This window comes from Gallus gallus, chromosome 1 (assembly GCF_016699485.2).
Source record: "Gallus gallus isolate bGalGal1 chromosome 1, bGalGal1.mat.broiler.GRCg7b, whole genome shotgun sequence".
In the NCBI taxonomy this organism is placed as follows: domain Eukaryota; kingdom Metazoa; phylum Chordata; class Aves; order Galliformes; family Phasianidae; genus Gallus; species Gallus gallus.
The window spans coordinates 20,435,647-20,457,662 of NC_052532.1; the positions used below are offsets into that span (position 1 = coordinate 20,435,647).

A 22,016-nucleotide genomic window follows, 5' to 3' on the forward strand; every position below is an offset into this window, starting at 1 on the left:
CTTGAAAAGTTACAGAGCATATGACTCCCCTACTGCAACCTCCTATAGAAGAAACCTCACAGAGCAATAGACTACTAATTATGATTCTTTTCTCACTGTGCTATTTAAACCTGCAAAATACTGATTAGTCTGACAGCTTCTTCAAAAGGCAGGCATCTGGCGTTACAGCACAGCATGGGACAGTCTAGACGTGTGTTGCCTGTCTCACTATCACACCAAATTCATTGTCACCCAGAGCTGCTCAGGCACAGATTTCCTGCTGAACTAATTACTTCTAATTTTCAGTATTCATCTCACTTTGCTTATTATAAATTGGGCTCCTGGGAACCCTGGTGATAAGCAACAAGTATGAACTCTGTGTATTTAAGCAAGGCATAAGCATGCAGAATATTTCTCCAGCCTTCAGAAGTATTTTACTGCCGTGTGCAATCTGCATCCCCTTTGTTCATGTAAAGAAATGTGTGTGTATATATATGTACACAGGCATACTGAAGCAGGGGTTACTTTTTTTTGCTGTCTTGTTTATAACTGCTTCAGTGCAGACCTGACACTGACTCCTGATTGTAACAATAGTGAAGGAATTGCACTTCTTGCATTTCCATTGCCTAGTATTACGTCAGTGTTGACTTGGTGAAGCTTCACCATAAACATATTGTTAGTGCAGGTAACGTGATCAAAGGAGGCATAGAATCATTAAGGTTGGAAAAGACCTCTAAGATCATCTAGTCCAACTGTCCATGCATGCAGTCATTCACTGAAAGGAGCAGACTATAAAGTAAGTTTCGTTGTTATTCTTTGCTGGATCATAAACCACAAAGAATTGTGTAGCGAGTCCTCTGGTTGTTGTTGTTGTTGTTGTTTTTTCCTTTCCTTAAATCTACCTTAAGAGCAGAGTTTGTGAATCACAGGTTCATTGGATGCCTGGGAAACTGGAAGGATTTTACATGCAGAGGATTTAAAATAAAAGATGGGACTGCAAATAACAAGAATTGGAATGCATCACCTGACTGACAGTCCTCTGCTGCAGTATTTTAGTAAATGAGACAGTGCCAGAGGTGGTTTCGTTAAGCTGCATGTCACTATCATTATTACTTGGACATTCTTCTCGTGTTATTCTCATGACACATTACCAATTTTTCCAGCGGGGGAGAGGTGTAATCCAAAAAGTTTTGGGATATATGCATCAGTTTTTCCGGAGTGTTGAGAAGGCTGGCTGGTAGATGGGAGGTGAGGGTGAGAGCTGCCCTGTGCTGTGGCAGAGTGGTGACCAGCTATGTGGCTGCTGCACACTAACAGCACAGGTTTTGCTGTTACTTGCTGCGGCCAGGTCTGTAACAGCGAGCTTAACAGGGTCCGGTCTGATCTCAGGCCCTGTTCTCTGGCTGTCCATGCCTGCCAGCCTGTGCCTTCCCATTAATGGGATTTGAGCCTGCTGTCCAAAGCTGTGAGCAAAGCTCTGCTTGGGAGAGAGCAAAGACCAGGGCTGTTCCCCATAAACAGCACAGAAACATGACCCACACAGGGTAGGGAGGAGATGGATTTAGAGGCTCAGCAGAGCTTGCCTGTTCTGTTTACTGGAACAAACATTTCCTGACAATAAGAAGTTATGCTAAAGTTTGAGGGGGGAAATAAAAAGAGGAAGAAAAACAATGAATTAAAAACAACACGAGGCAGTGGGTGAGACTTGGAATACATGCAATTTTTGATGTGTAGTAATAAGTCTCTGCTTCTTAGAAAATGCTGTCTTGTAATCTTGCACGTTACTTATTCATTTATAGCTTGAAACTGGTTCTTCTACAAATGTGTTCCTTTGTTTCCACTTCTTCCCTAGCTGAACCTCAGAGATACATCCCTGCTGTTGTAGTTGGTGTGGTTGGGATGGGTCACGTACCTGGAATTGAAAAGAACTGGAACTCGGACTTAAACATTCAGGAAATAATGAGGTAAGCCGTCCTTCCCCCTGTCTTGCCATAGCAGCTTGTTTGTCTCTATTGTTGAAAACAATAAGTGGTGGTATAGTGAGGGAAGGTGAGGTGAGAAAATGCCGTTGTCAATCCATACCAAAGGCTCTTCAAGTGAAAATTCAAATGTGGTCTGTAGAAGGTGACAAAAACGGGCTTCCGGCCTAGCCTGCTTCAGTGTGGGCTGATTCAAGCCACAGATTTTCACACCAGTGTAACTGCTAAAATAGGTGTGCGTGCTTTATAAAAGAAGAAACTGTTCAGACTGTATCCTGTAAAGCCACAGAGGCTGGGAATTTAAGAAATACATGAGGGATTACAGCGTGACCTGGTAGTATGGGTGGGGCCTGCAGTGCTTTAGGACAACTAAGTGGAAGAGTTTCCAGTATCTTTCTGAAGAGCTGAGCACTGCGATGACTTCACTTTTTAAAACAATATGAAGCAAATTACATGTGAAGGATTACTGTGCTAAGATTCTTCTCGTTGAAATCTTTTTCCATTCGTTCTGCTGTGCTGCAGTCGCAGAGCAGTTACATCTTTCTGTTAGTGACTGCCATCTACCAAAAGGGCGGAGTTCTTAACATTTCTACATGTTAGATTTTATGTGTTGCAAAATGACCTTGGGAGTCATCTGAATCAAAACATGCACATTTCTTAGATGCCCAATTGTGGGGTTCTTTCACTGAACTTGACTATATATTCTCTTAATATGCAATATCTTACCACTAGTAACTTTGCCCTGATTTAAGCAAAGGGATGTGAACTCAGTTCAGCTGTATCCTAATGTTAGCACATCGAACATGCTTAGCGTGCCCATCATGTTTTTGCACTGCTGATTGTTTCTGCTGATTGTTTTCTTGTAGAAACATTTTATTGATATAAACAAAGAAAAGTGTGGGGCTGGTTTGAAACAGCAGAGCCCTGTCACTGGCAGCATGGTTTGAGTAGCAAACTGGCTATAGGGGCAGGCCCAGCTGAGGAACCACAGAGCCTCTGGTTCTGTATGTGTGTTTTCAAAGCCGTAATATTAACTGTTTGCTCAACGCATCGAGTTAATAAGGGGGACTGAAGGCAGGGTTGGTGCCGATGTGCCTGTTGTCTTCCGGCCTTCTGGTCAGGTGCCCAACCAATTTCCTCCATTAGCCTGAATGACAGCAAGCTGCCTGTATGGGTGTTGGGCTTGTACCAGTGTCCTGTGCATCTTCTCATCTTTGGCCCTGCAGGGAAATGCACAGTAGCCTTATAAACAGTTCTCCAGTATTGGCTTCTGGTATTCTTAAGAATTCTTGTCTGTTTTTATAGTGATGGGCAAATGAAGGTCCACAGCTATTAGAAGGAGCATCTTAGATAGGTGGGAATGGCTTTTAATAATATTATTACTCATAAAGGTAGCAAATAATCTGTATGTAGTGCTTAAACATGAAAACGTTCCCTGCTCATTCATGACACATCTGTTCCCTGAAAGTCTCCTGCCCTAAAAGGCCGAGAGGAGGAGCAGTCCTTGTTTTGGCCAGAAGCTGCCCGTCTGTTCCAGCTCTGCAGATATTCACCACTGTTTTATGTCTCTTTTTGCTGCAGTGTGCCTCCTCCATCAGCTTCAAGTAAGATTTTCAAATTTGTCATAAAAGCAACAGTTTTTGGACTGATGGGCTATGGCTGCTACCGAATAGGTCAAAGGACGGTTCAGTTTATTCTCTCGATGCCAGCAGCACAGAGCTATCTTCAGAAGCTGACAGAAATAAGGTCTCAGCATTGAACGTGAGTGGAGGCACAACGTGAAGAAAGTGGCTGAAAAGGGCGATGGAGGCAACAAAGGTGAACCGGACTGAAAGAAGAAGGAAATGAGGATTCTACTCAGAGGCGATGGGTGCGGAGCAAAGCTGAGTTGCTGTATAATAAAAGATTTGATACTGAACTTACACCAGCTATGATCTGATGAGTAAGTTTGATTCCTGGTGCGTTGCATGAAACCACGTGATTCCAGATTGAGGCCAATGTAACACGTACATAAATATATATTATATATATATCTGTACGGCATGTGTATATATAATATATATTAATGATGATGTAGTACAGACAGCTTAAAGAGTGTATGCTTGTGACTTTTTTTCCAGAAGAACAGAACACCAAGTAACCAAATTGGCTGCGTCTGCTGCGAAATTCAGGGACACCTGCTGGAGTGATTTAGTTTCTTTCCTCGGGTATAATAATACCTAGCGGTCATTTCTGGTGCCAGGCACTTTTACACGTAATTCAGAAGGGCGTCTTCTCAATGTGTGTTTTATACTTACAAACATTTAGGCTTTTTAAAGACTTGAAAGCTTTCCAAAAATGTCAGAACCGTACAGGCTGCCGTATGTTCACCGCTCGGACCTTTTACAAGCCTTACTGAAGAAAGGAAACGCTGCCTTTAGATTGCATCCCTCCTTACCACCACCGGTTGAATTGTCTTCTGCATAGAGAAGGTAGAGCCACGCCATCAGAATGCATTTGGTGTCACATGTTTACAGGACACTCTGTTCCTTTAGATTAGGTAATTTAAACTGTATTGTTTAGCCAAATCCTGCTGGATTCAGTATTGTAAATTTGAGACTAGAACTACTGTACAGGTTTTGTTTCTCGGACCTTTCGTTATCGGGACAAGAAGTCGGGAATTGGATCGTACCTGCTCCTCATTTTTGATACATGAAAATATTTATCAATGTAATTTCTCAGTGGATGAATATTTTAATCTATTTAATAGAAAAGCAATGTTCAGCTTAGTTTTTCAAACTAGCGATAGCATTTTATTTGGGTTACCTGCTATTTATACGTAGAATAATGGGTACTGCAGACTGCTGTGATTTTTAAGATTTTTCCAGAACAGCCATCTGTCACCCATCTCTTTTATCGTTTAGGCTGATATGTAATAGGAGGTTTTGGTACCCTTTGTATGGGATTTTCGATGATTGTAAAGTGCCCTCTGCAATCAGCTGCTCCCAGCTCCGCAGTGCAGACAGCTTTGATTGGCATATCAGAGTTTGAACCTCATGTATTTGAATAGAAGAGTCCCATTTGCTCCTCAGGCTCATATACTCGTTGATTAAAGTGGGGTTTTTGTTTCTACTGATTTCTTTTGGGACTGAAAGATGAGAACCAGTGTGTGAGGCAAGAGGAGGAAAACATCACGTTGTGCTTTGTGTTTCCTTGCTGCTCTCAGTTGGTTCAGTAAAATCAACGGACCGCTCTCAGCAGGGTGAATGTGCAGAGCCTTGTGCTGGGGGTCGTCCCACACAGCCTGTTGGTGGCTGGAAGCATGTGGGCCTTCCGGGCCCTGCTCTGTGATGGCAGTGACTTTGCTGGGAGCTGGTCTGTCCGTGCAGCCCGATGCTCTGCAAAGATGTTGTGTGTCCCTCTGCAGCACTGAAGTACGCGTTCATCTTTAAGCCTATGAAATAGAACCCAGTCCTGCAGAGCACTTAAGGCAACGCGTGGTGTGTTTCTGGGTCTGGGCCTTAGAGCTGTGCAGGGAATAAACCTGAGCAAATGAGAACGGCAGCGATTCGCGCTTTGTGAAGTGTGCTGTGACACAGAGCAGGATGGAGTCAGGTCCTTCCCGTTTTCCACCGGTGTGTGCTTGAGGAACCCCCAGCCATCTCTAGCGAGGCTGAAGGCCGCACTGATGAACTTGATAGAAGACTGGAGTGACTGCCTCCATTTTGCCTCCTGACTGTTTTGGTGACGGTTTAATGAATTGTTTACAGTTAAGCGGTCCTATGTGAATAATTCTATTCCGTGTTACATTCATTATTAAGAGATGAAAGCAAAAAGCTTGAGCTCCTTCTCCTGGCTCTCCTGACATACCAAAAGGTTGTTGCTGTTTTGTTGGTTTTTTTGTTTTGTTGTGAATTTGCTTTTGTTTGGATTATTTTGATTTTGAGGTCTTTTCAGCTGTTGTAGTTCAACATGTATCAATTCTGGATGTCTTGCTTTAAGATACCTGCAGATTTTTAAGGTATCTGCAGATATTGCGAAAGCTCTGTAGATCTTTGATATCTGTGCTCAGGTAATTTTACACAAAGGAAAACAAATCTAAGGTAAATTTTAGACACGAGCCTTAAACTCGGGTGGGACTGATGCTCGGCAGTTGCCATGGAGCATTCTGCAGACTTGCCATCGTATGCTTTTTTGGCCAGAAGTGTAAGCTGTCCGTTTGTAACTCGGTCATCATCAGCAGTTACCATCTTGAGTCTTTGTTTTCACTTTTTCTTCTTTCTTTTTAAACGTATCGTCAGCAGATAGGAAGGCGGCCGTCTGGGGACAGAACTTGCAGTTTCTTCCCACTGTTGCAGACTGACAGAGGCCGTATGTAAGCGCTGTTTGCTCAGTGGCACTCGAAAGCCCGATGAATTTGCAGAACTATCGGTCCTGTGAATCCAAACACGACTGCTCAGTGTTGTGTATCCCATGTGTTGTACCGTCTGTGTAACAATCAGTGTTTTAGGTCCATCCTTTTTCTGTTCTAGTCAGACCTCTCAGTGTTGGAGCATCCTGTAAAACTGAACTCTGTTGCTCTGTCCCAGCCCTGCCTCAGCCTTACGAAGCCATACTGTATTTTTTTGGTGACATGTACATCTGTTTCATGCGTTTGTACATGTAATGTAATTTCAAGTATTTTTAACAATGTGTGCCTTTACTCTAAAGTGATTTAAAGCAAACAGCAGTATGTTCTATGATATAAAAAATAAAATATTTTAGCCACCGTTTCTGTTGAAGGCATTTATTTTCCACGTCGATTGGTGTTTTTGAGAACAAACACTGGTTAGGTAGGTGTGGTACACAGCAGTTTGACCATCCAGCACGTTCTTCTGAGCAAGAGCTGCAGTTGGAGCAAACACCTCCCACCGAGGGGCAGCTGGCTTCCATGATGAAGTAAGAAAACCAGTTTTTCTGCCTCCTGCACATTTCCATTGGAGAAAAGGATGCATTTCCCTCTCCTACTGAACACGGGGTGAATGACTTCCCGATGGAAGAAGCATCTAAAGGGAGAGTCCATTAGGTATGGTGTGTTTTTTTTTTTTTTCTTGCTAGTCTCATTGCTTCTCTTTAAGAGTTTAATCTTCTGCAATTGAGCCAGGTATGACCATTTCTTTAAGAGGGGGAGGGGGAACTGTTACTATAAAGACCCTGGTTTTGTGCTGCTCCTGTTTCTGTGCTTTGAGAAACACCTAAGAAGCTCTGGCTGGGAAACATCTCCAGTTATCCCCGGGTGCCACGCAGTAGTGGGAGCTACACATGGAAAGAAATACTGACACCTGTGAAACTTGGAGGTCTCGTGTACACATTTTCCCGTTTCCAAGACTTCGATAAACTTTCATTTTCAGACATGAGTGTTCTGAGAGTGACTTCACTGTGAGACGAGAGCTTTATTCTTTAGTATTTGTAGGGGCGGGGTCACTTTTCCAGCTGTCAGTGATGGACCGAACTCAGTGCGATGCTGAATGCTTTGCAGTGTGGGTCGAAGCTTTGCAGCGTGTGTTGAAATGTGCACTGAGAAAGTCAACCACATACCACAGTGAGCTCAGAACAGCTGACAGCAGTCTGGTGCCTGCTCAGGTGGAAAAAGGCAACCACAGTTTTATTTATATTCCCATCCACCAGCAGTGGTGTCGGGCTGTGGGATGGGGGACAGATGAAGCAGCTCTACAGCATCCTTGGAGATGCAGATGGGTTCCTCTAATTATCCCTTTGGCTGCTGCTGCAGTCTTACCCAGGGGGAGTTCTGGGGAGAGGATGATGATAAAGAGGGGGCTGCCCTTATAAATACTCCTCAGCAGGGAGAGGGGTGGCAGCTGGGGAGGGGGGAGGCTCTTTGCCAGGGTAAGACCTCCCCCTCAGGCTCTGCTCTGGCTTTTCAGGTGGCTCTGAGCCAGGGACTGCTGTGCAGCTCCCCCAGGGGATGCTCAAGGTTTTGGCCATCCTTTTCAGTACTGCCCCCAGGCAGCTCTAATGAGGTTGGTCAGAGGGGAAAGGTGCATGCTTCCACTTTCATGTGTGGCATCCAAGATATGTGGTGTTCATGCATCAGGACTGGTGCATGACATGAAGGAATTAAAAACAAAACAAACAAACAAACAGCTTTGTTTGTAGCATTATTTCAGTTTACTTAGGATGCATCCCCTTCCAAAGCACTATTCTGGTAATGCATCCCTGCTTTTGACTTCAAAGATGATTTTGCAAACAGGGCAAAGGAATGAAGGGTGCCACTTTCATGAGTGTTCTGGTTGTTAACACACTGCATCTCTGCAGCCAGCGAGTAACAAGAGAACAAGTAATAGTTCAGTGCCATCTACCGGCTGCACATGGCGCATTGCTTCACTTACGGTGTCTTAGGAATGGGCTTAGTTTGCCCCTCGGGTAAGACCCAACCTCCAAAGAAGCCCCAGCTCTTCGCTTGCTCTCCTTGAAGCTGCTGTTCTCTATAAAGCTATTATCAGTAGTGCTGTGGGACTGCTGCTCTCTTAAGCGCAGCTGGAGACTCTTTCTCACCAAAAGCCACATGCTGCCAGGCTCCTGCTGCCCCTCTAACATAAGACAGAATAGGAGTGCTCTGGGGACCCATAGGAGCCTGGATGGCCACACTCACAGCCTGCAACTGTGCCAAGCTTTGGCTCTCCCTTACCAGAGCAATTACTCACAATGTACTTGAGGCAAACTGTTTATTGGCTGATGAACACACTACAAAGAAAGTGGGAAAACAGAAAAGTAACCAATAATCTTAAGTAACACACCAGTAACCCCATGCCATAATTACACAGAGCACTATGCACAGCAGGAAGTTGTGAGCAGATCTCGGATCCATGCAGTCACACACACCTCCAGCACCAACTGCTGGGAATAGGTTTTTACAGAACTCTGACTTAGCAGCAATTTATGAACTAATAATACCTTTAAGATAAATCACTAAGAATCAAATAATTAGCCAACTTGACACAAAGATCCCATAGAACATACTACAACCAAATACAGATGTTTAGTTGAAGATTTGAGAACAGTGAGGTTGACTTGAAGCTCACACACGTGGTATCCAAGAGGAGAATTCTGAAGTCAGTTGTGTACAAGGACCTTTCTGCTGGTGAATTACCTGCTCCCCATTCATCAGCTCTCAGCAGGTGAGGCCAACTGTCTCACAAGGGCTCCTCTTCTTTGATGTCAGTCAGCAGTGAGTCATAAGAAGCGTACCCTGAGTGGTGCCCCAGCTCAGGGGAAGGCAGAGGACCACAGCCTGCTGCTGTTCAGTTCTGGTACCAATCAGATCAGGTCATGATGAGGAGCCCAACTCTGCACTTGAACAAAGGTGAAAGCACAGTAGCGGCATTTGCTGAGATGGCAGTGCTCTGAGGCTGCACCACTACACCGAGCTGCAGTTCTGTTCATGCTGAGGCACAGGCCTGTTCCCCCACACAACCCAATAGGGAGCCCAGTCAGTGACACCAGATGTCCTCCAAGTGTCCTTGTGCATGGGTCAACACTACTACCAGCTGTAGGTGCTGGCACTCCTGCTGCTGGCAGACTCATCCTCTGCTCGTCTTTGGTGGGTCTTACATCCCATCCTTTGTTCTTCAGTATCCCGGTCCCAGCTTTGCTACAGACATACCTGTGTTTTTTCTGACACCACTAATGATGTAATGACAGCTTTACACAGTGCTACAGGCAGGGACACCGCTGCAGGCAGCCTGGCTCCCCACCTCACCATGTTGTTTTCCCATTGGGTTATCCTCATCTGATTATTAGACCCAACTACTCCACCTCAGCCTTGATCTTTCTGTGAGCTCAGGCAAAGCACAAATAGGACTTCACTCAGCCCTCACAGCCCAGAAAATGCCCCGTATCCTGGGCCACATCAAAAGTGTGGCTAGCAAGGCAAGGGAGGTGATCCCGCCCCTTGGGGCTGCTGAGGCCTCACCTGGAGTACTGTGTCCAGATGTGGAGTCCTCAATACAGGAGAGACATGGACCTGTTGGAGTGTGTCCACAGGAGGGCCTCAGAACTAATCCAAGCAATGGAACACCTCTCCTCTGAGGACAGGCTGAGAGAGCTGGGGCTGTTCAGCCTGGAGAAGGCTCTGGGGAGATCTGAGAGCAGCCTTTCAGTAACTAAAGGGGGGTATAATAAAGAAGCAGATGGACTCTTTAGCAGGGTCTGTTGTGATAGGACAAGGGGAAATGGTTTCAAACTCAAGGAGGGAAGATTTAGATTGGATATAAGGAAGAAACTTTTTAAAATTGGAGTGGTGTGGCACTGGAACAAGCTGCCCAGACAGGTGCTTCAATCCTTGTCCCTAGAGACATTAAAGGCCAGGCTGGGCAGGTCTCTGAGCAACCTGATTTAGCTGTAGGTGTCCCTCTTCATTGCAGGGGAGTTGGACGAGATGACCTCTAAAGGTCCCTTTCAACTCATATGACTGTATGACTCCTTCTCAGTAGCTTTCATACCAGAGAGTCTCAGCAGAGATGCCTCTTTCCCACAGCTCTGCTATACACTGCTGCAGGCTGCCTTGAGGCCTTGGCTGCATAGGGCCATGTGCTCCAGCGGGACTTCTTGCTCACAGCCACCCTCTGGTCTGACTGACCTTCTCCAAGGACAAGCAGACCACTATGGAGGCTCATCAGCTCATTCCCTTCCGGCTGGAAACCACCTCAACTGTCAGCACAGCAGCACATGTGAGACATTCAGCTGGGTATGTAAGCATACTCTTTCCTTTTGAAACAAGCAAAGCATTCACGGAAGGATAAGACCACTCCTACTTCTGTCAAGACTAATAGCACTATGCCATCCTCCCACTCTCCTGCTAGAGGTGAGGCAGCACATACACCAGCTGCACTCCTGTTACAGCTGGGGTTCCCCTGCTGACTTGCTCCACTGGTGTGCAACAACACTCTTTGTGGCCCACAGCAGATTGTACACAAGTACTGCATGCATTTCATTTAATTACATGTTCCCCAGCAGCAGTTGATGAAAATTCTGGTGTAATACAGGACCCCTGGTACCCCTACTTGAGAAAGGAGTCAAAATACTAAAAAAGCATCATGCCACCAATCTGTTTCAATAGCTTGAGCACAACAAATGGACAGAGATACATTCCAGTTAAGCCATCAGAGTTAGTTGGGTTTCTGTGTTGTTTTCTAACTCAGTAGTTGCTTTTACCACGTGCCACATTTGGCTGTCCCAGGGAATTACCACTCCTGTTGCATTGGACAATGGTCTTGGTCTGAAGTTCATTACAGACTCAGCATCGTTGAACAGTTAGTGTTAGGTCTCTTATTCTGGCCTAAAAGCCCCCTTTAGATACTAGAAGGTTGCAATGAGGTCTCCGCAGAGTCTTCTCTTCTCCAGACAAAGAATCTTGCATACAGTTTGCCTTGTACATCATTCAAAGGCTCCTGCAACTTTGTACAGTCAACACATGTACAGTTGGAAAAGTAACACAGTTGTAGTTGAAAAGATTACCATAGTGAAAAAGAAACAATCAAAAAAGAAATGCTTACCCATAGCCAAGGATCCAGGCTTGCAGTAGAAAACTCCACAGGGGGATCTCTATAGAGAGACCCTTCCCCAGGGGCAGTCAGCCCTTAAATGGGGCCCAGGAGAGGTGCAGCCAGGCTCCGCCCCATCCAGTCACAGAGCTGAATTGCCTTCACCTGTTTTCCCACAGCTGACCCAGTCTTTGCCTCAGGTGATCAACCAGAGGTTCAGGCCGTGACTCAACAGTTCCCATACGCACTTTCATATGCTGAACCACAGAATGGTTGAGGTTGGAAGGGTCCTCCAGAGGTCATCCCATTCAACACCCCTGGTAAAGCAGGGCCTGTTATCCAGGACCATGTCCAGACAGCTTCTGAACGTTTCCAAGCATGGAGGCTCCGTAACAACAAGAAGCATAGCCCACATACATATGGGTTACACTCTGGATGTATTCTACGATGGTTTACGTCTCTCATGTCAGTTCCCTATTTCTTTCCCTGTGTTACAGGATTAATTAATATTTATTTTCGTCCATTTCTGCTTATCTTCCCAAATCAACATTTGTGGCTGTTTACAGTGTTGATTTTAGTTTTGGATATGCTCAGTTTCCAAAACCAAATCTGCACCATCTGAACAATTAAGAGCACATCAGGCGATATAACTGCACCCATTAGTATTAAAAAGGTACTCCTTGCATCCCACCCAACGTCTCTGACTGACCCACTGCAGGGAAACCGTTAGGTCAGGGCTTGAACTGGTGACTGAGCACCTGGTGAAGGGCTGTGGCTGCCCCAGGGAGCACAGGCAGATTGTTTGCACCCGTGCTCCCCAGGTGACCAGAAGGGGTTGTGTTGGGGACCTAAAGGCCCCTGACCAAAGAATGATCCTGGGATGGAACGAAGTATTCTGACAGTTTTAAAGGAACTGATATTTGTGGTTGTAGGTTTTGCGGAGAAAGCTGACCTCGGTAGTTCATCTTGTTTTTGCAAAGGCTTGTTTTGCAAGCAGGTCTTCCACTTGGGCTCCGTATCACGCAGTGGCTGCACAGGCAGAGTGTGCAAGGGGAAAAAACCCTGCAGCCCCTGCAGAGAATCAAAGCAGGAGAGAGGCTGTGCTGGGGGAGAGACAAAAAGTGCACTTTGAAGCAGGGGATGCCCTGCTGGCACTGCCTATCAAATCCACTGCCAGCATGTTCCTGCTCTCTGCTTTTGGTGGCTTGCTGTCTCTCAAGGCTCGGTAAGTAATAGTGCGCTTAGGGAGTTTCCGCTTCCCTCTTATGGGGACTATCTAAAATGGATGCCTGTGTGTGTATGTTGAATAAAACCCATAACCCTCTGTGCTGCTCTGAGTGCATAGTTTGCTTGTCTCTGCTCCTGAGACATCCTGCCTCTCAGATCCAAACGTACCCTGAAACACAACTGGTGGTGAGGATGGGATCTGACTGCCGAAATATTGTGGGGTAGGCACTGAGAGGTTTGGTTCTTGTTGTTGTTTTGGGTTTTTTTGTTGTTGTTGTTGTTGTTTTTCTCTTTCCTTCTCCCCTTCTTTCTCTCCCTCCTTTAGACAGGGACTAGGAGATGAGAGTGAGAGTGGGAGATCGACTGGTGGAATGACTCTCTGCGAGAAGGACACAGAGACTGCACTCCCCCAACTGCAGTGGACGCTCTCCCCTGCCATAGTTGAGAATAGAGAGCCAATTTGAGAGGAGAGGAGGAATGGCAGCAGGTCCCAGCTCGGCAACGCAGGCAACCCCCATCCCAACCTACCTCAGTTCCCCAGGTGCCTCTATGCAATAGGTTTGAAGCCCTGAAACCGGAGTGAGAGGTGAGTGAGGATGAGGTGGGAGGACTGCCTTCAAGCTTGTCTAAGGTGAGGAGGTCAGCCCCATGCTTGAAGACTGCCTCCTCCAGAAAAGAAAGGAGGGTGATAGTCGTAGGTGACTCCCTTCTAAGAGGAACAGAGGGCCCAATGTGTCAGCCTGACCCTACCCGCAGGGAGGTGTGCTGTCTCCCTGGGATCCGGGTCAGGGATATTTCTAGAAAACTTCCCAGCCTGATCCATCCCTCTGATTATTATCCTTTATTGATAGTTCAGGCCAGCAGTGATGAGGTTGCTGACAGAAACCTGGGGACTATAAAAAATGATTTTAGGGGACTGGGGAGGTTAGTTGATGGAGTAGGCATACAAGTAGTATTTGCCTGTATTCCTGCAGTGACAGGGAAGGACACTGCAATGACCAGGAAAACACATCTCATAAACACATGGCTGAGAGGCTGGTGCAAACACAAGAATTTTGGGTTCTTTGATCATGGGGTGGTCTACTTGGCACCTGGCCTGAGGTCTGCAGATGAGTATCACCTGTTTCAAAGGGGGAAATGGGTCCTTGCCCAGGAACTGGCAGGACATGTCAACAGGGCTTTAAACTAGATGGGAAGGGGATAAAACCAGGCCTGCTAGAGATGAGCCTGGGGGAGCAGTAATGGGATTAGGGGTGAGGTGAGGGGCTCAGCTGAAGTGCGTCTACACCAATGCACACAGCATGGGCAACAAACAAGAAGAGTTGGAAGCCATTGTGTGGCAGGCAAGCTATGACCTTGTTGCCATTACGGAAACACGGTGGCACTGCTCCCATGACTGGAGTGCTGCAATGGATGGCTACAAACTCTTCAGGAAGGATAGGCAAGGAAGGAGGGGTGGCTGTGTGGCTCTCTATGTTAGAGAGTGCTTTGATGTTACTGAGCTTATGGCTGGGGATGATAAGGTTGAATCCCTATGGGTAAAGATCAGGGGAAGAGCTGACAAGGCAGACATCCCGGTGGGCAGCTGTTATAGACCTCCAAACCAGGATGAAGAGACAGATGAGGTGTTGTATGAGCAGCTGGCTCATAGAGAAAACTAGAGAAAAGAGAATCTACCTCCTGTGGAAGAAGGGACAGGCAACTCAGAAAGAATACAAAGAAGTTGTTAAGATGTGCAGAGAGAAAATCAGACAGGCAAAAGCCCAGCTTGAACTCAACCTGGCCGTTGGGGTAAAAAGGAACAAGAAAATCTTTTACAAATATATCAACAGTAAGAGGAGGACGAGGGAGAATCTCCACTCTTTACTAGATGAGGCTGGGAATGTGACCACTGAGAATAAGGAAAAGGCAGAGATTCTGAATGCCTTCTTTACAGCTGTCTTTAAAAGTCAGACCAGTTATCCTCAGGTTTCTCCACTCTCTGACCTGGCAGTCTCAGCTGGGGAGCAGACTAAACCCCCCACAGTTCAGGAGGAAACAGTCAGAGACCTGCCACTCCAACTGGACTGCCACAAGTCCATGGGGCCAGATGAGATTCACCCGAGAGTGCTGAGGGAACTGGCGGAGGTGACAGCTGAGCTGCTTTCCATCATCTACCAGGGAGTGCCAGAGCCTGCTGCTGCAGAGGGAGGTTGGGAAGGATGCCACCTGTGTGAGGTGCGAGCAAGTAGATGAGCTGCTCAGCCTTGTGGTAGAGCTCAGGGAGGAGGTAGAGAGATTAAGAACCATCAGAGAGTGCGAGCGGGAGACTGACTGGTGGAGTGACTCTCTGAGAGAAAGATGTAGAGATCCCACCCCCCAAACCGTAGTGGACCCTCTCCCTTGCTGTAGTCGAGCACAGAGAGCCGATTCGAGAGGAGAGGAGGGATGGCAGCAGGTCCCAGCTTGAAAATGCAGGCGACCCCCACCCCGACCTACCATGGTTCCTCAGGTGTCCCTACACAATAGGTTTGATGCCCTGAAACCAGAGGGAGAGGTGAGTGAGGATGAGGTGGGAGGACTGCCTTCAAGCTTGTCTAAGGTGAGGAGGTCAGCTCCACGCTTAAAGACTGCCTCCTCCAGAAAAGAAAGGAGGGTGATAGTCGTAGGTGACTCCCTTCTAAGAGGAACAGAGGGCCCGATATGTTGGCCTGACCCTACCCGCAGGGAGGTGTGCTGCCTCCCTGGGGCCCGGGTCAGGGATATTTCCAGGAAACTTCCTGGTCTGATCCACCCCTCTGATTACTGTCCGTTATTGACAGTTCAGGCTGGCAGCGATGAGATTGCTGGCAGAAGCCTGAGGGCTATAAAAAATGATTTTAGGGGGCTGGGGAGGATAGTTGACAATGCAGGCATACAAGTAGTATTTGCACAGTGGCAGGGAAAGACAATGCAATAACCAGGAAAATCCATTGCATAAACACATGGCTGAGAGGCTGGTGCAAGCGCAAGAATCTCGGGTTCTTTGATCATGGGGCGGTCTACTCGGCACCTGGCCTGAGGTCTGCAGATGGGTATCACCTGTCTCAAAGGGGGAAACGGATCCTTGCCCAGGAGCTGGCAGGACTAGTAGAGAGGTCTTTAAACTAGATATGAGGGGGGAAAGGGATAACACCAGGCCTGCTAGAGGTGAGCCTGGGGGAGCGATAATGGGATTAGGGGTGAGGAGAGAGGCCCAGCTAAAGTGTGTCTATACCAGTGCACGCAGCATGGGCAACAAACAAGAAGAGTTAGAAGCCATTGTGCAGCAGGCAAACTATGACCTAATTGCCATTACAGAAACATGGTGGGACCACTCCCATGACTGGAGTGCTGCAATGGATGGCTACAAACTCTTCAGGAAGGATAGGCAGGGAAGAAGGGGTGGTAGAGTGGCTCTCTATGTTAAAGAGTGCATTGAGGTTACTGAACTTATGACTGGGGAAAATAAGGTTGAATCCTTATGGGTTAAGATCAGGGGAAGAGCCGACAAGGCAGACATCCTGGTGGGCGTCTGTTATAGACCGCCAAACCAGGATGAAGAGACAGATGAGTTGTTCTATGAGCAGCTGGCGGAAGCTGCGCGATCCCCGGCCCTTGTCCTCATGGGGGACTTCAACTTTCTCGACATATGCTGGGAATACAATTTAGCACAGAAGAAGCAGTCTAGGAGGTTTCTGGAATGTATGGAGGACAACTTCTTGATGCAGATGATAAGAGAAGCTACAAGAGGAGCTGCCCCGTTAGTCCTGCTGTTCACAAACAGAGAAGGTCTGGTGGGAGACGTGGAGGTCGGGGTCTGCCTTGGACAGAGCGACCATGAAATGGTAGAGTTCTCGATCCTTGGTGGAGTCGGTGGGGGAACAGCAAAACTGCAACCTTGGACTTCCTGAGGGCAGACTTTGAATTGTTCAGAAAACTAGTAGGGGGAATCCCCTGGGATTCAGTCTTAGAGAGTAAAGGGGTCCAAGATGGCTGGTTGCTCTTCAAGAAGGAAGTCTTAAAGGCGCAGGAGCAGGCTGTCCCCCTGAGTCACAAAATGAGCCGGTGCGGAAGAAGACCGGCATGGATGAATAGGGAACTATTCTTGAGGCTCATAGAGAAAAAGAGAATCTACCTCCTGTGGAAGAAGGGACAGGCAACTCAGAAAGAATACAAAGAAGTTGTTAAGATGTGCAGAGAGAAAATCAGACAGGCAAAAGCCCAGCTTGAACTCAACCTGGCCACTGGGGTAAAAAGGAACAAGAAAATCTTTTACAAATATATCAGCAGTAAGAGGAGGACCAGGGAGAATCTCCACTCTTTACTAGATGAGGCTGGGAATGTGACCACTGAGAATAAGGAAAAGGCAGAGATTCTGAATGCCTTCTTTACAGCTGTCTTTAAAAGTAAGACCAGTTATCCTCAGGTTTCTCCACTCTCTGACCTGGCAGTCTCAGCTGGGGAGCAGACTAAACCCCCCACAGTTCAGGAGGAAACAGTCAGAGACCTGCCACTCCAACTGGACTGCCACAAGTCCATGGGGCCAGATGAGATTCACCTGAGAGTGCTGAGGGAACTGGCGGAGGTGATAGCCGAGCTGCTTTCCATCATCTATCAGCACTCCTTGTTGACTGGTGAGGTCCCAGAAGACTGGAGGCTTGCCAGTGTGACTCCCATCTACAAGAAGGGCTGCAGGGAGGATCCAGGGAACTACAGGTGTGTTAGCCTGACCTCGGTGCCACGGAAGTTTATGGAGCAGATTGTCTTGAGGGAGATCACGCGGCACGTGTGGGACAACTGGGGGATCAGGCCTAGCCAGCATGGGTTCACGAAGGGCAGGTCCTGCTTGACCAACCCGATCTCCTTCTATGATCTAGTGACCCATCTGGTGGATGAGGGAAAGGCTTTGATGTAGTCTACTTAGACTTCAGCAAAGCCTTTGACACTGTCTCCCACAGTATTCTCCTGCGGAAGCTGGCAGTCCATGGCTGGGACAGATATATTCCTGGCTGGGTAAGGAACTGGCTGGAGGGCCAGGCCCAGAGAGTGGTGGTGAATGGAGTTAAATCCAGCTGGCGACCGGTCACGAGTGGTGTTCCCCAGGGGGCAGTGCTGGGGTCTGTCCTCTTTAATATCTTTATTGATGACCTGGATGAGGGCATTGAGTGCACCCTCAGTAAGTTTGCAGATGACACCATGTTGGCTGTAAGCGTCGATCTAACTGGGGGTAACGAGGTCCTACAGAGGGATCTGGACAGGTTGGAGAAGTGGGCCCAAGAGAACCTAATGAGGTTCAACAAGGCCAAGTGCAGGGTGCTGCACTTGGGTTGGGGCAGTCCCAGGTGTTTATACAGACTGGGAGAAGAACCCCTTGAGAGCAGCCCTGTGGAGAAGGACGTTGGGGGGGGGGGGAGGTCCTTGTGGACGAGAAGCTGGACATGAGCCAGCAGTGTGCGCTTGCAGCCCAGAAGGCCAACTGTGTTCTGGGCTGTATTAAAAAAGGGGTGGCCAGCAGGGAGAGGGAGGTGACTGTCCCCCTCTACTCAGCTCTTGTGAGGCCCCATCTGGAGTACTACGTCCAGGCCTGGGGTTCCCAGCACAAGAAAGATGCAGAGCTCTTGGAATGAGTCCAGAGGAGAGCCACTAAAATGATAAGAGGACTGGAGCACCTCTCCTATGAGGAAAGGTTGAGGGAACTGGGATTGTTGAAATTGAATTGAAGCTTGGAGAAAGCTCCGGGAAAACTTTGTGGCCTTCCAATATTTGAAGGGAGCGTATAAACAGAAGGAGGAACAGCTGTTTACCAAGGTGGATAGTGATAGGACAAGGGGGAATAGTTTTAAACTGAGACATGGGAGGTTTAGGTTAGATATTAGGAGGAAGTTTTTCATTCAGAGGATGGTGAAGCACTGGAACAGGTTGCCCACGGAGGTTGTGGATGCCCCATCCCTGGATGCATTCAAGGCCAGGCTGTCTGTGGCTCTGGGCAGCCTGGTCTAGTGGTTGGCAACCCTGTCTGTGGCAGGGGGGTTGAAACTAGGTGATCACTGTGGTCTTTTTCAATCCAGGCCACTCTATGATTCTACGTTAACTAGCAGCCATAGTTTAAAAAATGGCTTCCCTTATGGGATAGTGGGAATATTTCTTCCCCATCCCACATGGCAGACTATTTCCATGAACTAGATAAAGACATCTTGATCACAAAGGAGCAACAGCTAGCTGTGCCACTGTGGCGTGGCCATTATTGAATGCGTTAAATTGAGCGTAACTCTCAAGTAACACCTTAGAGAGCAAAAATCAATTACCATGTGATCTCGTTGAAAAAATTAGAACAGCAACAGGAAACGATGAAGCCAACACCTGGCCCAAGTTTGATGGATTGAGGACACACCATCCGAGAACATCACCCACTGGTTACATCGGAAGCTGCGGCATGCTGAACAAAAGACAATGTGGGTAGCTGCTAAAGCATGGGGGCTGCCCATAGAGCTAGCTGATATCATCCAGGCGTGCTGAGACTGTGACGCTTGCTCCAGGATGAGACTGAGACCATTGCCAGAAAAAAATTTTGATAGGGGACACAGTCCTCTCCAGTGATGGCAGGTTGATTACACTGGGCCCTTCCCTCAGTCTGAGGGAGCGAGGTATGCTCTGACCTGCTCTGACACAACCAGTAGGTTAATGCAGGCCTATCCAGTACTAAGAGCAAACCAGGCATGTACCATCAAGGCACTCACCAAGTTGATGTCTGCCTACGGGACGCCTCAAGTCATTGAGAGTGACCAAGGAACTCATTTTACTGGTACAATGACACAACGCTGGGCAGGAGAAAACAACATTGAGTGGCAATTCCATCTGCTATATGATCTGATGGGGGCAGGCCTTATTGAACATTATAATTATATTCTTAAGGCTGCCCTGAAGACAGACTAGGTTCCTGCAGGGATGGACAAAGAGACACTATGAAACTATGTGGGATCTGAACAAAAGGCCTAGAGGTGGCAGACTCAGTGCCCAAACCCATATATACCTTGATGAGTAAAATCCCAAATGGAAACAGGTGCTTAGTGTGATAGATTTAAAGGATGCCTTTTGGTCTTGTCTGCTGGATCCTGAAAGCAGAGACATATTTGCTTCAGAATGAATCCTAAGAGCAGGCAGAAACAGCAGTATCAGTGGACGGTTCTACCCCAGGGGTTACAGAATCACTGAATCTGTTTGGGCAAATTTTGGAATAAATATTAGAACATTTTTAGCCAGCAGAGGGAGTATTACTCCTACAATATGTAGATGATCTCTTGTTGCCAGGGCCAGAAAAACTGGAAGTTAAGAGCCGAAAACAAACTGCTAAACTTCCTAGGGAAACCAGGACTGAGAGTATCAAAGAATAAGCTACAGTACGTTGAAAAAGAAGTATTTGGGACACCTGATCTCTGAGGGAAAACATAGAATAACCCTGGAGAGAATTACTGAGTTACCCTTGCTGAGAAGAGAGAGAGAATTGAGGAAATTCTTAAGGGTAGTAGGATATTGCAGATTCTGGATAGAGGCATATGCTCAGAAAACCAAAGGATTATACCTTAAATTATTAGATGAAGAACCCAATGTCCCTCAGTGGATTGCCGAAGAGAAGGAATTAATAGAATTAAAACAAAGCCTAATTACAGCCCTAGTCCTAGCTCTTCTGGCATTAAATAAACCCTTCCAGCTCTTTGTTACTGCAGATCGGGGGCAGCTCTGGGAGTGCTGACCCAGGAATGGAAGGATAGGTGTCAGCCAGTAGCATACCTATCTAAGCTGCTGGACCCAGTATCTCAGGGATGGCCAGAGTGCATCCAAGCTGTAGCAATGACTGCTCTTCTGGTGGAAGAGAGCAAAAAATTGACTTCTGGGAGCTGTTTGGTCATCGCTACCCAACATCGGATGAAAACCATTTTAACTCAAAAAGCTTAGAGATGGTTAACTGACTCTAGAATTCTGAAGTATGAAGCAATCTTGATTGAGAAGGATGATTTAGTGTTAACCACCAAATTTTGTCTAAATCCAGCCACTTTCTTGTGGAAGGGGGAGAAGAAAGGAGAAAATATAGAACATAATTGCCTGGATTTAATTGAACATCAGACTACAGTAAGGTCTGACCTGCAAGATACCCCTCTTGGAGAGGGAAAGCTTTTGTTTATCAACAGGTTCTCAAGGGCAGTACACGGAAAAAGATGTATTGGGTATGCTGTAATGGTTGGGGTAGAGGGGCAGGTAAGACAGATGGGCCAGCTGCCTAATAATTGGTCAGCTCAGATGTGAATTGTATGCCTTGAATCAAGCACTTGACCTCCTTAAAGGGGGGGAAGTAACAATATTTACTGATTCAAGGTATGCATATGGAGCGGTACATACCTTTGGAAAAAATTTGGATGAACAAAGATTTATCAATAGTAAAGGAAAGGGATTGGTTCATGAAGAACTGACCAGACAAGTTTTGGGAAGCTTACTATTACCCACTTAAATTGCAGTAGTACATGTAAAAGGACATCAGAAGGAGAATTCGATTATTGCCCAGGGAAACCAAGTAGCAGATAAAACAGCCTGTGAGGCTGCGTTACAGTCAGAAGTTATTGTGAACTATCTTGTGCCCAAAGTACCTCCTTCTCCTCCAAGACAGATATTCAGTGAAAAAGAAGCCTTTAGGGATTTGGGGGCCATAGAATCTGAAGGGAGATGGACCTTCCCAGACAAGAGAGAATTGTTAAACAAAGCAATGTCAGGGGAAATTTAAACCGTCTTGCATCAAGGGAGTCACTGGGGAGTACAAGCTATGTGTGATGCTGTACTAGGGAAATATTTAAGTGTAAGGATATATACTGAATAAAAGGCTAATCTGTTATGTTGTTAAGAGTAGTTGAGAACGAACAATGGGAACAACAGGGAGCCATTAGTTAGGGGTGCGGTTTGGGGTGAAGAATAGGTGTGGAATATTATATTGGAATCAATTGTAATAACCACTCCTTGTACCATAAATATGCATGTATTCCCTCTATAAATGGGGATGTTTACCTGCTTTCAGTGTGCAGGCTAGGATGGAGTTATCCCCCCTGCACCTGGCCGGCCGAATAAAACATACCTGCTCTATAACTACTTCGTGGTTATAGAGTTTGTTCCGCAAGTCAGTTTTGGTAAGCCAGCCAGGAGACCTCTATGCTGCACCACAGTGCTGGTCGGACCAGGGGACGCTTCCAGCGTGCCCCAAAAACAATTTTTTTCAGAGAAGACTCCCCAGGCTGACACATCCTCTGCAGGGCAGGGAAAGAGCTTT

At 46.9% G+C, this 22,016-nt stretch overlaps 1 protein-coding gene and 1 long non-coding RNA gene across 8 annotated transcripts in view; one reads left to right on the plus strand and one right to left on the minus strand.

Annotated features, from left to right (window-relative positions):
• Positions 1–6,709, plus strand: part of TRABD (TraB domain containing) — a 43,212-nt gene extending 36,503 nt beyond the window's left edge. For 6 of the 7 annotated variants that reach the window (XM_046934606.1, XM_046934797.1, XM_046934586.1 and 3 more), the window contains 2 exons: positions 1,832–1,943; positions 3,540–6,709. In XM_046934606.1, the coding sequence (XP_046790562.1) occupies positions 1,832–1,943; positions 3,540–3,717 (290 nt within the window). In that variant the 3' untranslated portion in view covers positions 3,718–6,709. The remainder of the gene's footprint in view (positions 1–1,831; positions 1,944–3,539) is intronic. The other variant, NM_001389253.2, reaches the window with a different exon arrangement.
• A 1,936-nt stretch (positions 6,710–8,645) lies between these two features.
• LOC124417103 lies at positions 8,646–13,908 on the minus strand. The gene is made up of 2 exons (XR_006931007.1): positions 11,492–13,908; positions 8,646–11,392 (listed from the first exon to the last, which is right to left on the minus strand). It is a non-coding gene; the product is annotated as an uncharacterized LOC124417103 (long non-coding RNA).
• Between the last annotated feature and the right edge of the window lie 8,108 nt (positions 13,909–22,016).